The 18,923-nt window shown below is 46.0% G+C and overlaps 1 protein-coding gene across 3 annotated transcripts in view; it reads right to left on the bottom strand.

The window, feature by feature from the left end:
• BACH2 (BTB domain and CNC homolog 2) overlaps positions 1 to 18,923 on the bottom strand; it is a 197,755-nt gene that overhangs the window by 18,757 nt on the left and 160,075 nt on the right. For all 3 annotated transcript variants that reach the window (XM_054194556.1, XM_054194558.1, XM_054194557.1), the window contains one exon: positions 1,746 to 3,290. In XM_054194556.1, coding sequence (XP_054050531.1) covers positions 1,746 to 3,290 — 1,545 coding nt within the window. The remainder of the gene's footprint in view (positions 1 to 1,745; positions 3,291 to 18,923) is intronic.

Genomic DNA, 18,923 nt, shown 5'->3' with positions numbered 1-18,923 from the left:
CTCAATTAGCCAATTATGACAGCTAATTAGTCATCAAACCTCAAAAGCCTAACCTCCCGCCCTCTTTGCTGCCTCATGCCGTGCATTAGCCCTTGCTGAGCAAGCAGCACATGCGGGTGGAAATCCAATGCTCCCACTCCCTGCTGCTCCCTTCCGTCCCTCATAAAGGCAGGACTTCATCAAGTAACCTTGCCAAGCAGAGTGGTTCTGCTGTAGGGCCTCCGAGTGAGGTCCTAAGCACAGTATCCCAGGCAGCTTTCCAAGGACACTCTTCTCCCTTCTGCATTGTCCCCAGCTCTGGACACAGGGACAAACAAGAACCATCCTCTCGAAAACACAGGTAGAGCTTGACAGGGATTAGGACACCAGAGGCTCCCCAGGTTCTTCAGCTCTTCCTTAGAGCTAAGCAGAAAACCACACAACTAAAGGAATCATCCACTTTTGTCTGGAAGGTATCTTCCAGAGTCTGGGATGTACCCGTGATAAGGACTGAGGAATAAAATAAAGTTCACTCTTCATCCCTAGCCTACAACTAAGCCCAATCGTTTCTGCCCTGGGTGCTCATGGCACGTGAACCCCCCAAACTTGCACTCGCTGCTCCCCACGCTGGAGCACAAGCTCTCAGTGGAGCAGTTCAGTGCTACTAGAGGAGCCAGATACGCAATTTCACCAAGATGATCTCTAAGTCATGCAGTTTCCTAATGAAAACCTAGGAAAACATCTATTTTTTTTTTCACTTTCTGGGCTCCACAATGCTTCTCCATGATTTAGGTCTTCCCTCAAACTAGCGACTTCACACAGTCTATTTGATCACGGTTAGCCAGTTATCACTGCAGCATCTCCAGCTAGCCCATCTCTAGTTTTAAAGTGGGCCCTCTTTCTCCTCCCTCTCACAGGAGAGCTGCACAGCTTGCTCTCCAGTCCCTGACCCCTAACAGTCCTGGAAATTGAAGGGTAACCTCTCTTTGAGACCATTTATGCAACAGCTGCTAGAGCTCGCCACCAAACATAGTGGGGTCACAGGAAGAAAACATCATCTCAGTTGTCACTTAGAGGAGGCAAAACCCATTATCTGCACATGCGAGAGAGAGAGAGACACACACACACACACACACACACACACACACACAGAGAGAGAGAGAGAGAGAGAGAGAGAGAGAGAGGGAAGATGACTTGAACACCATTCCTGCAGCTAAGGGTGGCCAGCTATGCAACTGTTCAAGTCATTTCACACCTTCTTCTCCTCCCACTCTGTCTGCCTCCCCTGCTCTGGCTGTTAGCGATATGCAGCAACGGCTCTCGGTGCAGGCTGCCTGACCCTTGGTGCCAGCAAAGGCATGGCTTGAGGGTGCTCAAATACATCATCGGCAACAAGAAGTGGAGCTGGAACCACCTCGGCAAACTAAGGATGAGGAACGGTGCTTTGTGCCGTGGGCGAGGAAGGGAGGAGGCCAGGACACTGCTAGCTGACTCCTGTAAGCACATCGACGCGCTTTCATCATTCAGCAGTTTGCTATTGCCCCATATCCAAATTCTGATAAGCACCAAACACCTTGGAGGTCAAGCAGACCTAGTTACGTGAATTCAACCATGCACAGTCAGCAGATGCGGGAATAAACAGAAGTTACTCTTTGCCTCCATAAACAAAGAAAATACTGGGGAAACGCCAAGTCATTCGAGAGAATCAAGGAGCGATTAATTGGGTCACAATGACTGCAACATATGTACTTATCTTAAATCCCTACCTCATGCCCTCTCTCTTGCACAGGACATGATTCACTGTCTGCTTCTGAGAATGACCCAGACTCATCGCTGGAGTTTGTTCCATAGGATGGCTCACATTTAATCTGCGCTCGGACTGGGTTGTACAATCCATCCCCCACCACACCGGGCTCCTGGTGCTCGGGTGCCAGGAATCGGGGGCCTTGGGAGCAAGGGGAAGAGGAGAGCTCGCAAAGACGCAGACTGCAGGGAGAGCCGCCGCTGCCGTCCTCTGCGTACGAGTAGGAAGAGCATGAGCTGGAGGTCCTGGTTCTGGTTTCCAAAGGAGGAGAGCGAGGGCAAACTTTAATTGGCACCGGACAGCTGGTGTTCGGCCGCATCCTTCCCGGCAAGTGATCAGCTGTCAGTCCGCTGTGCGAATAGGTCTGAGAGCTGGGGAGAGACTGGCTACCGCCAGCCCACAGACCCTTTGGCACAGTCTCAGTGAGGTCTTTGTCCAAGCTGCTCACACCAGAATATGAATGCACCGAAGTGCTTACTTGGTCACAAGCGTTTGAAGAGAATATAACACTCCTCCTGTCCAGTTCCCCTTCTTGCTTACAGAGAGTTTCAAAGCCGGGCCCCCTGAGCGGTGATCCCACTGTGAAGTTGGAAGCATCCTTCTGCATGGCATGGGACTGTCCATAGTTCCCTGTGAAAGGGATGTAATCAGTTTTGTGGTCACCCTGAGTTGTCCCTTTTTCAAAAGGGCATGCTGGACTCCTGCCAAAGTGCTGTTGGGAAGTGCTGGGGAAGCCAACCAAATCTATGCTTTTTGTCCTGTTGAAGAAAGACCGCAAGCAAGAGGGAGAGGACCCACTTTTTGGCCTGTCGACGCAAGTGGGGCTTGGCTGCTTCCTGTCCATTTCAACATCCCCTTCTTTATCCCTGATGTCAGGTTCATCTCCAGACAGGCAAAGTGTGATGCTTTCTTCATCGTTCTCTTCATTCTGAGGCTCGCTTTTTATCTGCCCCATAGCAAGTCCTGATTTGAGGCCATTTCCAGAGCTCTCTTCGCTGAATGTGCTTGCAAAACCTGAGGTACTGATGTGTGATGTGTTGTAGACATTCTTGGTACAAGCAAGCTGGTATTTCTTGTATCTAGGGTACCGTGTTACTGCATCTTTGTCCAAATTGTCCTTGCTATCTCTCAGCATGTCAGAGTCAGGCAGCATCCCCTCGCCTTTGTCTGCTCCAGCAACAGTGGTTTCAAAATTGAAGGGCTCTTGGTGCATCCTCTCTCTTGGGCAAGATATTTTTGACGTCTCCGATTCCATCGTCTCCTCCTCGTCTCCATCCGAGTTCTCCTCATCGTGCATGCGCTGACAGGTGGTATCTTTTTTGCACAGGAACAGGCCATCTTCATTGTTCAGCAGTTGCGTCTGAAGGAAGCTGAAGCAGGAGTCCTCCAGGTTGTGCATGCGCAGGAATTCCGCGCAGTGGATGACCTCCTGGATGTTTTCCCTGCTGAGTAACAGCTTAGCAGTGTAGGCAAACTGTAACAATGGACCAAATCCCCTGACAGTGACCTGCAAAAAAAAAGAAAGAAATTGCCAGCGTTACCATCAGCTCTTGCTATCAACCCAAGTCCTTCATCGTGCAGTTAGATAACCTAACAGATCTAGCATCCAGAAATAAATACTGCTCAGTACCAGTTATTCGTCTATCAGGTCAGCAATGATGCTACATCCAGCAACTAGCGTTGCTCCCTTTATGTTCCTCCTGTACATCATTGTGCAGGTTGAGCTGAGCATTATTTTTCCCAAATTTCTTGAAACCTATGAAGGTATCTTGAAACCTCTGCTGAAAGAAAAGACTGAAAAAACAGACTGGTATGGATGCTGCGAATTCTTGGATGGATCTTATTTTAACTGCGACGCAGCCCACCACCCCGAAAGTACCAATTCAAATTTGATTCCTCTGCCCCAATGGAAGCTCTGGTGAACAGTGGTTTCAAGCTTAAGATACCTTAAATATGAAAAGTGTTTTGGGAAGGAAACATTTAATATCATAGAAAAATTCAACAGAAAGTATCTTTCTGCCTCTTTCAAGAGCAAACTGGTTCCTTTTTTATTCTCATATTTTTGCAAGCCGTTGCTGAATAAATAATAGGTAATTAACGACTGCACAGGTCTTTTCTCCATCCCATGAAGATTATTCTCCTAATATTGTTCCTGATTTTTGTGAATCTAAGGTACAGCTAACAGAAAAGAAATCCCTATTCATAGTTCAAGTGATACAAATCACTCCAAGTCCCACCTCAGTACGTAATTTTCCACCATTTTCTTCATAGAAAGAGTAACAACTGTTTCCAGGAGAGTGATCTCCAAAGAACTGTTCCAGGACTGAGTTATGCACCACTACTTGTCCATCATACCACCTATGCTATATTTTACAGTCGCATATCATATATTAAAAAATACACACTTCCTCTCCCACAATTTTTTACAGTGGTATCTTCACATACAACTATCAAATAACTTGTTAAGCCACATGGTAAACGATATGTATTGTCTGTTTTTTGACCAAAAATGCACTAGCACTAATGTCTGTTGCATTTCCTCCCTGCAATGGGCAGGCAACAAAGGTATTGGAAAAACTCTATTCCTTATGAAGCAGTGAGGGGCTGATTCCAAACCAGGGCTCACCATCAAGGATAAAGGTTTCTCCACAAGAAGCAGATTCAGTGGGTTGGCCACTAAGTTGAGACTCGGGAGACCACAACTCAATTTCCTGCTGCACCAAACACCTTCTACATGACCCTGGCAAGTCACTTCAGTCTCAATTCACCGAGACACCTTTTCGCCTTGCTTGCAAGTGGCATACACAAATCTGAGTTCCCTGTGCTTTGCATACCAAGGAAAATCATCTAGATGGGATTCAGAGCACCCAAACACCTGCACACCTCTGTGAGGTTGGGATGCACAGTCTGCAATGTCCTTCTGGCTGTAGGTGTCTCTGGTAGGTATTCCCAGCTCAGTTTCTTCTTTAAAAACAAACAAGAAGAGGAAGGACTGCTGTCCCCTTTTGGTAAAATATCCTAAAGATCAGAAGAGGGACCTAGAAAGTAGAAGACCAGATCCCTTCCCCAGGCTGTGGGGATTCAAACTCACATTTCCCAGCTTCTCAGAAGTATATCCTATCCAGTAGATATGGGATACCTTGACGGTGAGCTGCTTTTCCCTGTCCTTCCAATTGAATTAATGCCACAGAGCAAGAAGCTGCTCAAGAGGTCGGTGAGACATCAGGCCATGAATTTGTGATGGTCTTATTCATGATTAGCATAAATCTGAGTGAATAATTTGGCTCATTCCAATGAAAAGCCTCTAAATTCCCCACACTGCCTCAGGACCAGTGGCAGAGCTCACAGGTTTTTATGGAAAATCATGACTTCCAGAAACAAGCCTTTGTTATTCATAGATCTGCACTTGTAATGCTGGATTATGAAGATACCACAACCAGTGCAGACTTCGATGGAGAGAAAAATATTTTAAAACACCTCTAAAATTGCTCCTAATAGCTTTTCCATACATAATATTACTGCTGTATCTGCTATTTTAAGAAACAGTGCATTTTTCATGCACGTACTTACACACTTGCACATTCCTGCTTTACAATACGCCTCTGGTACAGAATTGCCTAGATTTACAGCTGGCTATTAAACCGATCTCTGCTTTATCAGTGTTGCACTTTCTGCCTATTTGTTAGATTATCAGCTCACTAAAGGCCTATCTGCATTTTATCTATGCCAGCATGATTAACAAAATTGCTCCAGAACTTAATGAGCTACTCGCAGGCCGATGTTTCTCTTTGATAAGATCTTCAGTGTGGGGGCGTACATATTCCTACACATCTTGCAAGCTCCACAGCAGCGCAGGTCTGTAGGAGCAGCCATAAATACCGTTTGGGCTTTTTGAGTCCCTTGTGATGAAGAGGGACTCCCGAGCACAAATCCTGGCAGTTGTGTCACTTGGCCACTAGGTGGAATGACTGGAAAGCAAATTAAAATAATTTTCTGTGCTGGGCCAGGGTTTCACCTGCCCGTCCGCCGCCCCAGCGCAGGCACGCTGCAGAGCCTTGGGCTGACTCATTCCAGCCCACAGCAAGGCTGTCTCCCACGCTGACTCAGGTTTTCGCTCCCAATAAACCCCTGTGATAACAGACAGCAAGCAAGACAGCTGTTACAGCTGTTCTGTGCTGGATGTATCGGAAGCAGAGCCCGAGACTGCGCTGTGGGCTCCTCACGATGCCCAGCAGATGCCTTAAGTGAAGGATGATGAAAACGCTGGTTGAACCTGTGCCTTGGCTTCGTCACAAGATCTTACCTGGTGACACAACTTTCCTCACTCTCACAATCTTCAGATTCAGAGGGGGAAAGTTTCTTTTCAAGTACCCGGCACTTGTCATTGCCCTCCAGGAGGAATCTCTCAAATGCAAATGCTTGAAACTGCACAAACAATAACTTTGGTAACACATGGATGCAAAGCTTGCCGCGACGTGTGAAAGCCAGCGCAATCTCTGTCGCCTGAAGTTCTCTAAATACTGATTCGGCTCCCATGGCGGGTCCCCTGCCTCAGCCCCACCAGCTTTGGGAAAGCCCGTGTCTGATGCGTTCTGGCAGGAAGGCTGGAATCGAGGCGCTGGAGCATGGATACGAGCACCCCATGTTGGGAAAGAAAAGGCTTTGAAGCTGCGTGTATTACCATCACACACACATTTCTGTAGGAAGAGGTAAGAACAGTCTTTTGAAATTATTTGACCTGACTGATGCGTCCCCGTGAAAACAGTTAGTGAAACCAAGTTGATCTGTCTTGTAGAAGGAAACAGATCATTTCTCTGATATAACAGTCTCCGTTTACATATGAGAGACACCTTTGCTGGATGGGTAAAACACATGCCAGCAACAATCTCAGTTTATTTCCCCCCGCTACTGTAAATAAGATGCCATATGTCCAAGATTTGTTTGCTTTCAGACCTTATTTTCCATATAAATTAATGTTTAAGTAGGCAGGTCAATTTGTGGGAACCTCCACGGGGCACCTTGTCCAAGCTTATATGCCAAGTCAGCGCTTCCTTGCCCTCCAATCATTTGCCTTATTCCAATTTCTACCCATTTCTATTGTTTAAATCGAATTGACTGGCTACAACAAAACCAGGCAGAGAAAAGGTAAAACGTACATGCAAAACAACCATGCCCGCACAGACAAGAAGAGCAAAGCAAAGATCTCAGCTTCTCGGAGGCTTGCTTTGCCTTATCTTTTAAGGCAGGCCAGAAGAGGACTTCTCTTGTGTACTTGAAATATGCTGAACACCCCGCCACGTCTAAGGAGGAATCATTTTGTTTCCTCTCGTTCCTGTCCCCAGCTGGTCTTGCATGCATTAAAACCCTTCTGCACAGCTAGTGCACAGAGGACACGGGTACTGCAGCCCTACCTAAGCCATCTGGCACATCTTCTTGCTCTACAGCAATTCGAGAGATCAAGCGTCAGGGGTCCATGTGCAGCTCCTGCCCCTGCTGTGCTGCCACAGGTACACCATGCTGAGCATGTGGTATGGAGGTCTACCTCAATTCAGATTGTGGTGATAACAAGCCTGACCACCGCTAAGATGAAAGAAAGTTCTCCAGCCCTTTATCTGCTGCTTGTCTTTCAGATTGAGCTAGTCGAGCCTGGGGGTGTGTTTCCTATGCCCATTCCCTCATGAGTTTATGATACCGAGGAACGGTCTGGAAAAAATGCAGTGATATAATCACCGTCAAGAGAGTTGTTAATCAGCATTAGCCATATTGAATTTACTGGCAAAATACAGGCAGCAGCCCTGCAGAAAATAAGCATGTGAAATCTATTTTAGTTTAGTCCGACACTGCTTTTCTCCTTACTGAGTCCTGTGGAGTGCGATGCTCTGGTTAGTTTTAATTGATTTAAGTGACCAGACTTCCACTACTTCCTTTGGAAGATCATTGCCAGACTCTACTTAAAACCTCCCTGTAAGGAAATCTTCCTTCCCTTATTTTCCTCCATCACCTCTCATTATATTTCCTCGATACATTCCGGGTAATGCTTCTTCCTTCTGGAGAAAGAGTTGTATCATTGTTAGACTCTCTACCTTCCCTTCTTCTTTGGTTGGTATTATATCATTAGTGAAAAACTGGCTAATTCAAGGAAAACAATATTGATCACAAGAGAATAAGAAGGTGAGACGAGAGTCAGCAATGAGAAATGCTAGTACAGAAGGCAGCATTACAGATGCAAATATAGAGTGTTTTTAGCACAGCATTTTTCTACTACTGGGCATGCACTATTCTAAAATCAGGAGGAGAGTTAGCTCGCTTCCACATTGGAACATCGCATTTTCATAAAGGGCTTCTAAGGCAGAAATTCTGTTTTAAACATAGTTTTACGCACACCCACAGGCGCCACGGGAGATAGAGCACTGCGGGTGAACTCTCTCTGCCTCCCCGTTGTATCAGGTCTCCTCCGTGATGGCCGATCAAGCATGCCGTGGAGGCCTCCACGTTGTTTTGAACACACGGGACGTGGCCTCGGAGCAACTGCAGAGGTCTGACATTTCTGTGGATGGGCTGGACTCGCTGTGTGCTGCAGAGTTCATCAGTACATGCTCATTAACTGGCTGCCCAGACTTCCAGATGTCTCAAAATCCCAGACAAATAGACAAAATCCTCCAATTCTGCACAGACAGTATTTCTTATGGGGGGAAAAAAAGGTTATTTCCAAGGGAAACATAGAGGTCTGGTAACCCTTCTCCAAATGGCATCTGTATGAAAAGCTGCATCTGGAGCAGGGAAGGTCAACCCCTGCAAAATGCCAGCAAATCTGAGTTCAATTTAAAGAGGGGAAAAGTGATTAAGGGCACGGAAAGATCGCTGTAAACATGTAGGAATGTAAAACTTGGCAAGGCAGTATCTAAAATGGAGCAAGAGAATGTTTACAGTAATCTGATGCATACTAACATCAAGAACAGAGAAGAATTGTCTAGTTTGCTATGGGGTGCTATTGCCGACGGCAGCGAGAAGGAGCTGAAGAAATGAAAACCGTAGGGATTTTTTTCCTGCCTCTCAACCTAACAGTGAATTCAGTGCCATCTTGGAAGGCTTTCCAGGGAAGGTGATGGATACTTTATGGCTGAGTATTGCAAAGCAAAACTAACAAAGCACAACCTTGTTCTGGCAAGGTGGGCTTTGAAAATTTGGTAGGCTTTTCCAGCCCTAATTTCCATGTTAAAGAGGGCACAATGCACATGATCTTCTAGAAAACAGCATCAAAGTTCAACAGCAAATGTACATGCAATTGCTCCTTTTCAAATAAAAGAGTACCCAGGGCATATTCAAAGACCAGGCTCTTTGGTGGTGGCGTGGGAGGGCTGAGCCCCCTCCTCCCCTCCTGGGATACAATGAGATTTGCAGAACGTTAGTTGCTAAATCCCACCAAATTGGGGGTAAATTAGATGGTCAGACCTTCAGACGCACTGAGAAGGCAGAAGTCCTGACCAAACAGCACGGGCGCACATTATTATCTTTACGCATTTGAGTAGTCTTGTTGAAATCAATAGGAGTACTGAAGGGTTTTCTGTGAAGCATGCAAGCTGCCTGTTGGATTATGGATTATATTTTTATTATTTTGATTTTCAGGTTAAATTCATCACCGGGCACGTAAAACCAGTTAGAAACCCCTCATCTCCAATCTCCAAACATCGATTTAATTATTAAGCCATTTTGTGGGGAAGGAAGAAAGGAAAATTGAATCAAACCTCACAAGCTGAATATCAAATCCTAAAATAAATATTACTTTAAAACAATTGTATAGAAACATAGAACTGTTGTTCCATGCTGCGACTGTTTCTTGCAGAACCCAAAATTAACCCATTATTCGCATACTGTTTTGTAGCAGGCCTACTGTGGTACCCATTTTGTTAACATTTTGGTGTTGCTATCACAGTCTAAAGGCATGTGTGGAGACCTTTTAAATCTGCCTCATCCCTGAAGTCTGCCTAATAAACCCAAGACTGTAGCAAACAAACTCCTAACTTCTCACTCGGCCAGCGCGTTCCTAACACTACAACTTATATAAGCAAACACATGCTAGAAATAGGAGATAAGATTAGTGACAGTTAACTGCTGCTATTTTTTTTCCGCAGCCTGAAGAAGGTCTTTGGGATTAAATATTAACTCTAATCTTATTTGCTAAAATTAGCGCACACTGTATTCTTTTTCTTTTACAGCCAATTGCAAGTATAGCGCCGAAGTTATTTTCAGAGTGTAATCTGATAACCAAAATCAGTCACCAAAGCTGTTATTCCATTAAGAGTTAAGAGACTTCCTGGTTATTTACTTGGTTATTTTTACTTGGAATAGTGGAGCCTGGCAGATCCTGTTTTTCCTAGCTTGAGCTTATTTGGTTTCGGAAAACTCTCTGAAAGATTTTACTATATTACCAGGTTCAAATGGGTCAGTCGCATGTGCAAAATCAACGGCACTAGACATCCCTGTTTCTCTCTCCGTATGCAAAAAGTAAGCCTGCACACAGTCAGTTTTGAAACCGTGATCCTTTTACATAGGCTGGGAACACACAGGAGGCAGGAAAAAGCCCAAAGAAGAGACGATAAACAGCAGAGTACTTTCATAAGCCAATGCTACGGCAGTATTTTACTGCATTTTCCCCCTCTTTAATTTAACAGTGTTTAAATGTTCTCTCACCAGCAGCTTACAGATGTATTTCCCCTATCTGCTCATAAAGCCATGGAGCTGCTAAAATGAGTAATCGCTCTTTAAAATCCAACTTGGGCAAGAAGCATCAGATGCAGGTATTTGTATTATCCGGGCTTTTAAAGAAGCAAGTTGCTGATGGAGAAGACTGATGAGGAGTGGCTTTTGTTTTCACTCTAAAATTACTTTTTTTCATTAAGCGGATACCCTGCTGGCCCCAGTTTTACGTTCTGCCACTTCAGGTAGGGTGTACAGATTTGGGCAGAAGAGTGACCTGGAGTCCAAGCGACAGTCTGGCATCTCCCACATCGCATCACATCACATCACATCACATCACGTCGCAGGGGTGGGAGGCCACCACACAACCACTGCAAAAGACACCCCTGGGCACAAACGCATATAGGGGGAGGGAGAACCCGGACACGCAACTCCTTTCTTTGAGAGGCTGATTTACCTAATTTTTTAAAATTTTTTTAATTTTTTTTTTTTTTATCAAAAAGTCCCACTGAAAAAGTTTCCACCTGCAAAGCCACACCAATGCCAGGCTAAGAAGCATCCCGATATCTTTGCAGTGCATCCTCCACAACAGCCTCTTGAGGGATCAGGCTGAGAGCTTCAAGGACTTGCTTAACTCCCTTTAATGGTACTTCTACAAAAGATGCCACATCGGAGGTGCTCGTCCAACTTCCAATTTTGTGTTTTCGGAACAAAAAAAGCACAGGTGCATCCCCCTCCGCCCTCCCCTTTGAAGCTCCAGCTTTCAGCCATACGATGAATTTACACTAGAAGCCCTGACTGCCTATCTGAGAGTAGTTACAAATCGAACGAGGGAATCAGATGACTTCAAAGGGCCTCCTCCCTCCTTGTTTGAAAGGGAAGGAGAGACCAACATCCCTCAGTGCCCGCAGAGCATCACGATGCTCCCGGGCGGCAGGTGTGACCGCAGAAGGCGAGACCAGGGGGAAGGAGAGGTCATTCGCGCTAGAACCACCTCGAGGACAGGGAGCAATCGTTGCAAACCGCGTCCATCACCCCGTGAGAAGTGCGTCAGCGCTGACGGCAGGGCAAGTGGCTCGGAATTGATCATTAAGCGCAAAGATGGCGTAAACAGCCAGCGGATCGATGCCCGCTTTATTGGTTATGTCAGCGTTCCACCGCACATGACTTAGGGGGGAGCGCAAGAGTTAAGGCACCTGCATACTTGGGGTTTTTCCAAATCAAAATCACCATGGTAACAGCCCCAACTTTGACATTTTCTCAAAAATCCTGGCCCCTAGCCTGGGGACAATACTGTCAGATGAACCAAATGGAGAGACAGAATCAGAAGATGTACAAGAAATAAAAAAAAATGTAAATTCAGAGTAATAAAAGTAAAAATAATCTCTGATCCAACTACAATGCTTATTTTAATCCACAGCTTCAAGTTTTATTTCATCTCAGAGTTATTGAAGGCCAACTGAAACTCTTTTGACCTTTCAAAAGTAAGATTGGTTTCAAATCAGAACGAAGAATTTACTTTCGGAAATCCTGACAGTATCCCTGGGCGCTTTCAGCGCCCTTCCCAGCCCTGCAAATTTTAAGGGGAAATTAATTTGCTGAATTTGCCACAACTTTCAGAAAATACACCGTTCATTGAGAAGGAAGGTAGAAATCACCAACTCAATATTTTGCTGCTGACGCATTTCAGCGCAGGAAACAGGAGGCATCTTTTCCAAACACAGAGGAATAGACTTGCAAAACTGTAAGGCTCTAGGACTGGAAGATCCAGTGCTTTTCCATAGCTGGGACGCACCGCTCGATCACATCCTCTCCAACCATCGGTCTCGGGCAGACGTCCCCTGGCACAGCTCCTTAGGCAGCTCTTTGCTTCACCATCTGCAGTGGTTTTGCTGAGAGGAAGGGGACATTAGCCCACATGGCTGCTCCTCCGGGCCACAGCTCGGCACGAGAAGCTCAGTAGCCACGGGAGGCAGAGCTGCAGGTGGGACAGCTGTGCTGGCACCGGGACGTGCCGCCCTCTGCCACCCAAAACAGCTCTTGGGCTGGAGGGGGATGCCTTGTACACTCCTGCAAGCAAACCTGCCGTGTGATAGCTGTCAGAGCCCTTATTTTAAAATCTCCTTCGGCAACTTGTATTGAAGGCAAACGCCAGTTTATTAAACCATAAAGAGAATACCGTCTGTAATACTATGCATCAAACTGGAGGAATGACAGCTGAATCATAGAATCATTTAGGTTGGAAAAGACCCTTGGGATCATCGAGTCCAACCATCAACCCCACTCTACAAAGTTCTCCCCTACACCATACCCCCCAACACCACATCTAAATGGCTCTTAAACACATCCAGGGATGGTGACTCCACCACCTCCCTGGGCAGCCTGTTCCAGTGTCTGAACACTCTTTCTGTGAAGAATTTTTTCCTAATGTCCAGCCTAAACCTACCCTGCTGCAGCTTGAACCCATTCCCTCTTGTTCTATCGCTAATTACCTGTGAGAAGAGACCAGCACCAACCTCTCTACAATGTCCTTTCACGTAGTTGTAGAGAGTGATGAGGTCTCCCCTCAGCCTCCTCTTCCTCAAACTAAACAGTCCCAGCTCCTTCAATTGCTCCTCATAAGATTTATTCTCCAGGCCCTTCACCAGCTTCGTTGCCCTCCTCTGCACTCGCTCCAGCACCTCCATATCTCTCTCGTAGTGAGGTGCCCAGAACTGGACACAAACTGAAGCGCCACTGTTTGGAGAAAACACCTTAATGAACTTAATGAGACAAATTTTTCCTAACTAATTATGTGGTTTGGGGTATGCTGGCGATGTTAGAGGCTGCGTAGGGCATAACTGGAGAAAACAGAAAATTAAAAAATACGGCCAAAAGAGTACCTTCAGGCAAGCATAGGTGAAAAAGCATGGAGGAAAACTTTCAGGCTGCTAAGGTCAGACTCCGGGTGGAGGTGTTAGAAAGAAAATTAGAGGCAATGATGTTTCAAATAACCTTTCCTCCAAAGGAGCAACTCGGCTACAACATGACTGAAGCAACAAAGAACACATAAAAACCAGTGGCACTAATTAGCAGCTTAAACACTCAGGCATGAACAGCAAGATAAAGCAAACGGAAATATGGCTGTGATATCTGGCAGTTTGCACTACACTTGTTTTTCCAGTGCAACTTGCACCTTAAGAAACCTGGAATGCGGTAACGAAGGCTGACATAGGAGGGTGGCTCAGGGGAAACGCTGCCTTCACTCCTTGGGTGCCCGTGCAAGCCATGCTGAAAGCGGTGGGGAAGAAACGGGGAGAAACGAACAGATTTTAACCCAAGAGCATCATCAGAATTAAAGTGCAACTGTAATTTAAAATTAAAATCAATCCTGTATTTTTGCCAAAGGAAAACTAAGCTGACCCACAGGTTAAAAATGAAAAAAAAAAGAGAGAAAGTGTTAAGTGGTGGGGAGGGGGAAGGACGGAGTGGGAAAGCTTTCACAGAATATAAATTGTGAGAGAAGAGTCTGTGAAAGATCTGTTTAGGTGTGTATCATGAGCCAAAATGGGGAGATAAAGGGAAAACAAAAAGCAGTTTAAGAACTTCTAGAACGAAAAGAAAAACTCTAGAAGCCTCCAAGTTACATTAGGAAATATCAAGATAGAAAGAAAATGAGGATGTGTGTAGAAATTTGCTAATTCACAGGGTGCTTAGACGAGCAGTTCAGTTTCCAAAGCTGCAATTAATACACAAGCAAACACAACAACACAGAAAAATTACAAAGACCCACAAATTACACCAATACTCCTCTTTCCTAAGCACGGCAGAATTTATTTATAGTAACAAACTATGTAATAGAGTGTATTAAATATACAGTGCGTTAAATACACTGTAATTACTTTATAAAAACAAGGAATACTTCACAGCAAGGCATCTCACTACAAGCCCTACTATTACAGTTTGCGTAGCGTAGGACAGGAAGAAACGGGCTCTGCTTAGATATGATTTAGGAAGACACAAGCCTGCACTCTGAGGAAGAGAACCGAATGAGAAGACAAAGGAGGTGGAGAAGAAGCAGGCTCAGGAGACGGGGCCGGACAACATCTGATGCAGCTCACGGATGCTCTGCCACGGTTTCCACGGGGCTGACGATGCCAGCGCTTCCAGCGCTGCCCACGACCGTGCGCCGGCATGGCACAGCATATAAAATCACTGGCATCCTTCTGCCGGGGTAGCAGAGAGCACAGCCCAGCAAATACCGTAACGTTTCAAATCCAGGGATGTTTTTGCTGGGCTATGGAAGGAACCGCACGTCAAAGGCTTTACTATTGCGCTTCATGAGGTAACCAGGCAATTACAACTATTAACTGGCAGGCTGAAAACCTGTATAAATAACCCGGCTTCCTGCAGGCATCGTATTTGTGAAACAAAACCTGCCAAATGTTGCATTGGTTCCAGTTTTCCTTCCCCTCCTCCCCCGCCTTGCCTTTTAATTTCCGGTATTTGGACACGCAATTTTTCTGCATTCACCTCGTTTTTGTTCTTGCATGGCTACTAACAGATCTGAGGATTACAGTGGCTTTTGTTCCATTGCTTGGCGTTCACATTTCATCAATGACGACTGCTCATCTCAGCAAAGCAGGTTTGCAAGGAGAACCAGCCACTGCTGAGCTGGCAAAGTTTGTCCCCTCCTGTCCTCCACGAGGAGCGGTTAACTCCTCCCGCGGTGGCCCAAAAGGTTAGCGAGGCTCCATAAATCCCACTGGAAAAAATCAGCGGCATTTGCTTCCTTGCTGAGATTTCATGTCTGCTGCGAGCAAAGGTAAACGGCTCTTTTAGTCCCTAAAGGAGCACAGGCTCAGCAGGAGCATCCCGCAGCAAAGTGGTCGAAGACAGGGAAGGCCGGGAAGGATGGGCAACAGCATCCCAGTGCAGCCACAACCCTGCGACCAGCTCCGAGCTGTCCCCGAGGAATTGACTTCCCCCTTTCCGCTTCATACGCAGGATTTTTAAGGTCTACCCAGAAAGCGAGGGGTAGAAAATGCCATCTGTCCTAGGAGCCCAAGAAATACTCTCCATGTAGAAAAATGACGGCATTTCCAGCTTGATGTGTGGCTTCCCTGTCCTGGGAGGGTGGAAGTTGGGACTTTACAGCTATTTGTGCGTGTGTGTGTGTCTACATATGCTCACAAGCACCCCCGCATGCTAGTGTGAGAAAGAGACAAGAGAACGTGAACGTGTGTGAAAGGGAGTGAATTAGCCCCATCTGCTCCGAAAAGATCATTTTCTCCTTGAATTTCTATTACCGTCGTATCATTGCCACACTAGAGTGCTCCTAAAAGGCTACAGCTCTGGCAGCCAGCATCATTACAGCTGCTCAGATTATTAACAGTATAAATAAACTCTCAGAGACACTACTAAGAAAATATTAACTACAATTATCAGTGTCTGATAAAATAATGAACAGTGAAGTGTTATTCTGCTGCCTCAGTCACCAGTGCGCATTTATGTGTGCCGTGAGTAATGAAAAACAGTTTATTTGCATACTGAATCATCCTAGAATTGGTTCTTGCTATTTTATTTTATTTCTTTTTCTACAGATCAAGCGGCACAGGCTGAAGCTCTGTGTTTGCAGAATTCAGCGTACCCCGCCTCCTTTCCCGCCATATATAATCCCATTAATTCCAAGTGAACAGAAAGCCGTGCCCACCGCCATGCACACGTCTGTCGGAGGAGGGAGACGGGGCAGCAGGCGAGGTAACCAGCAGCAATTCTAAAACCTCCTGTGGACTTTTATCCCTGGGCCTAGTTGCTTTTTCTCCCTAGGCGAGGAGCCAGGGCCCACACGATGTCAATGCCGTGTTTGTTGCGTGGATCCTCCTCGCCTCCACCTCCTCCGCTGGCCTGCCCTGCTTTGGCTTTGCGAGCGCGTTTTCCTCACATTCTCCAGCCATGCTCACGAGACTTGTCCTTTCCTAACAGCAGTGGGGAACTCGGGCTTGGTTTAATAATTAATAGACGCTATTACTCCCCTGCAAGCACTAGGAAAAAAAGTTCTAAATTGCTTGAAGAGCAGGGGATGGGAGCAGGAGCCTCTCGCCCCACGTCCCCAGGCCACGCTCCAGCCCCCACGCATGAGCAACACCCTCCTTGGCAGTCACCTTGTTCTTCTTCACTGTCTGTTTGTTAGTGGGGTTCATTAAAACGAGGAGAAATAAGCTACCCGGGCCTGAAACCGCTCACTGCAGGGCAGACATCCAGTCCAGGCAGCCCGTTCTCATGGCCCCGATGCGGGATGCTGCCCTCTTTTGACCCAGCCCCTTGGTACTCCCAGGTACCAAGGAAAATGAGAAAGATGACAGGCAGGGGCAGCAGCAGCTAAATGCAACTGGGAAGGAAGGCAAAAATGCAACGCTGAGTGAGAGAAAAGGGAAGAGGGGATTTTCTAAAATAGCTTCCCTTAATCTGGGCCATGAAAATCCTGCTTTTTTATCCCACTAACCTTTTTCGGCGCCCTTTTCCATCATTTCTCCAGCATCCCATGCTCCCTGCCTGGTCTCTTTTCCCCGTCTACATGCCTTTTGTTCCATCAACCCCTCCTTCTGCGCTCAGCCCTACTGCCAGCTCCGAGCAGCCAGCCACGGCGGGACCATCCTTGGATTCGCACACCTTGGGGGCTCTCACTGCCTGCATGGGTACGACGGTGACAGAGGAAGAAAAGTGGGGTGCAGAGGCAGGAGGAAACGCCGTCCTCCAGCATCCCTCTCTGCCAGCTGCGGGGGAAGGTCAGCTCGGAGGAGGCGCTTTTCCCTCCATACAAATCACTGCCAGGACGATTCTCCGCTCCTGGGAGGGGAAGACTCGAGCCACAGTCTTCCTCGCTATTTTCCCTCCAGCATCCTCCCTCTCCTCATTCCCAGCAGTTGGCCACCAAAGCAGGTTAGATGTGGCTTGCCCTGAATAAGTCACCTACATTCATTTTTTCCTCTTTAATTAAAGAGTTCTTCTGTGAAACAATTTATAAGAACTTCTTTGCTAAGGAAAGAAAACAACGTATTGTTCCACACATGTTTACAAAGACAAACATGCCCTCTACAAATTAATTTTGTTCCCCAAAAAGCCCCTATGGAAGGCAAAACACAGAGAATGGTAAAGGATTTGCTGAAGAAGAACCGAAATTCATTTTAAATCAGTGTACCATGTAAAAATGCTGTCTTACAAATAGGATTATTTAATTTAAACCTTAGATCTGTCAAGTTCCATTACTTCAAATGGAGCCTGTCGTTTCTCGACTTCATTATAAATCAGGATTATATTACGATTTATGTTAGGTAAAGTCACTGCTTCGATAGCAGGCAGTGAAAAAAAAAATTACACAGCAGTCAGTAAATAGAGCAAAGTCATTGCACTGTTCTTGAAAGGCAAAAAGTCATCTTGCTAAATGAGGGTCCGAGCTGTCCTGTACCAAGACTGTTCCTAATAAATAAAAGACCTCTGGGAAAAGTGCTGAGCATACGCTGGATCTATTTTCAGCTTGCATCAGCAGCTGCTGCCCCTGGGATCGCATCTTTGCTCATACCCTACACCATATGTAATCACTCCAGTGCTGCAACCAGTAAGATAATGAAAGAGCATGGCATAAATCTATACTTGAGTGGAATGCTAAATGAGAAAAATAATACAAAAAAGGGGGAAATAAACCACATTTTCAAGTCATTAGGAAGAAAGACTTTGACATATGAAGTGTTGCAACCATTAATAGCACTTATCATATAGAGTGGAGACAAAGAGACAAATTAATCAAACTGACAGAACTGGGACATTTTATGCTAATGCAGGCTCCTGGGTTTTCGTTTGTATTCCTCTGTGTCTGGAAAACTGATACCATTACAGGGCAGGAAATTGCATGAATAACATGCAACAGATCATAAAAATTCACACACCAAGTGCAGAAACACTGCCAAAAGCACTGTAAAAACAAGGCTAGAGACCTCAACAGAGGAACTACCAACAGCTAATGAATGCAAATAAGTACAGGAATATTTCCCATCCATGCATAACAATGAGACATAGGCTGTGACTCTGCAGTCTCCAATAGCGTAGGTAAAATAAAGCCTGGAGAGCGAACACGCAGATAGCTGGGGGGAACTGCTGGCCACGCCAGGGCCTGAATTTGTTTGCAGTGTTGCAGCCAGCAGTTTAAAGCCACCGGGGAACTGGCACAGTCAAGTGTCGCCTCTGTCTAAACGTATCCCTACGTTAGACTTAATTTAACATTTCAGGTAGAAGGCAGAGGGGGAGGAGGATGAAAGAGGAAATAAAGCAGAGCCGCAACCCAGCACATAATCACACAAAACAAAAATCCCCTTGCCCCCGTGCAAATCTACAGCAGGCAGTAAAAACCTTTGCGGATAAAGACATTTAAAACAACATTCATTTGGGAAATACAGAAGGCGCTTGC

This window comes from Rissa tridactyla, chromosome 3, assembly GCF_028500815.1.
Source record: "Rissa tridactyla isolate bRisTri1 chromosome 3, bRisTri1.patW.cur.20221130, whole genome shotgun sequence".
In the NCBI taxonomy this organism is placed as follows: Eukaryota; Metazoa; Chordata; class Aves; order Charadriiformes; family Laridae; genus Rissa; species Rissa tridactyla.
Note: the sequence above shows the minus strand (reverse complement) of the source record. Positions and strands in the feature narration are given on the sequence as shown.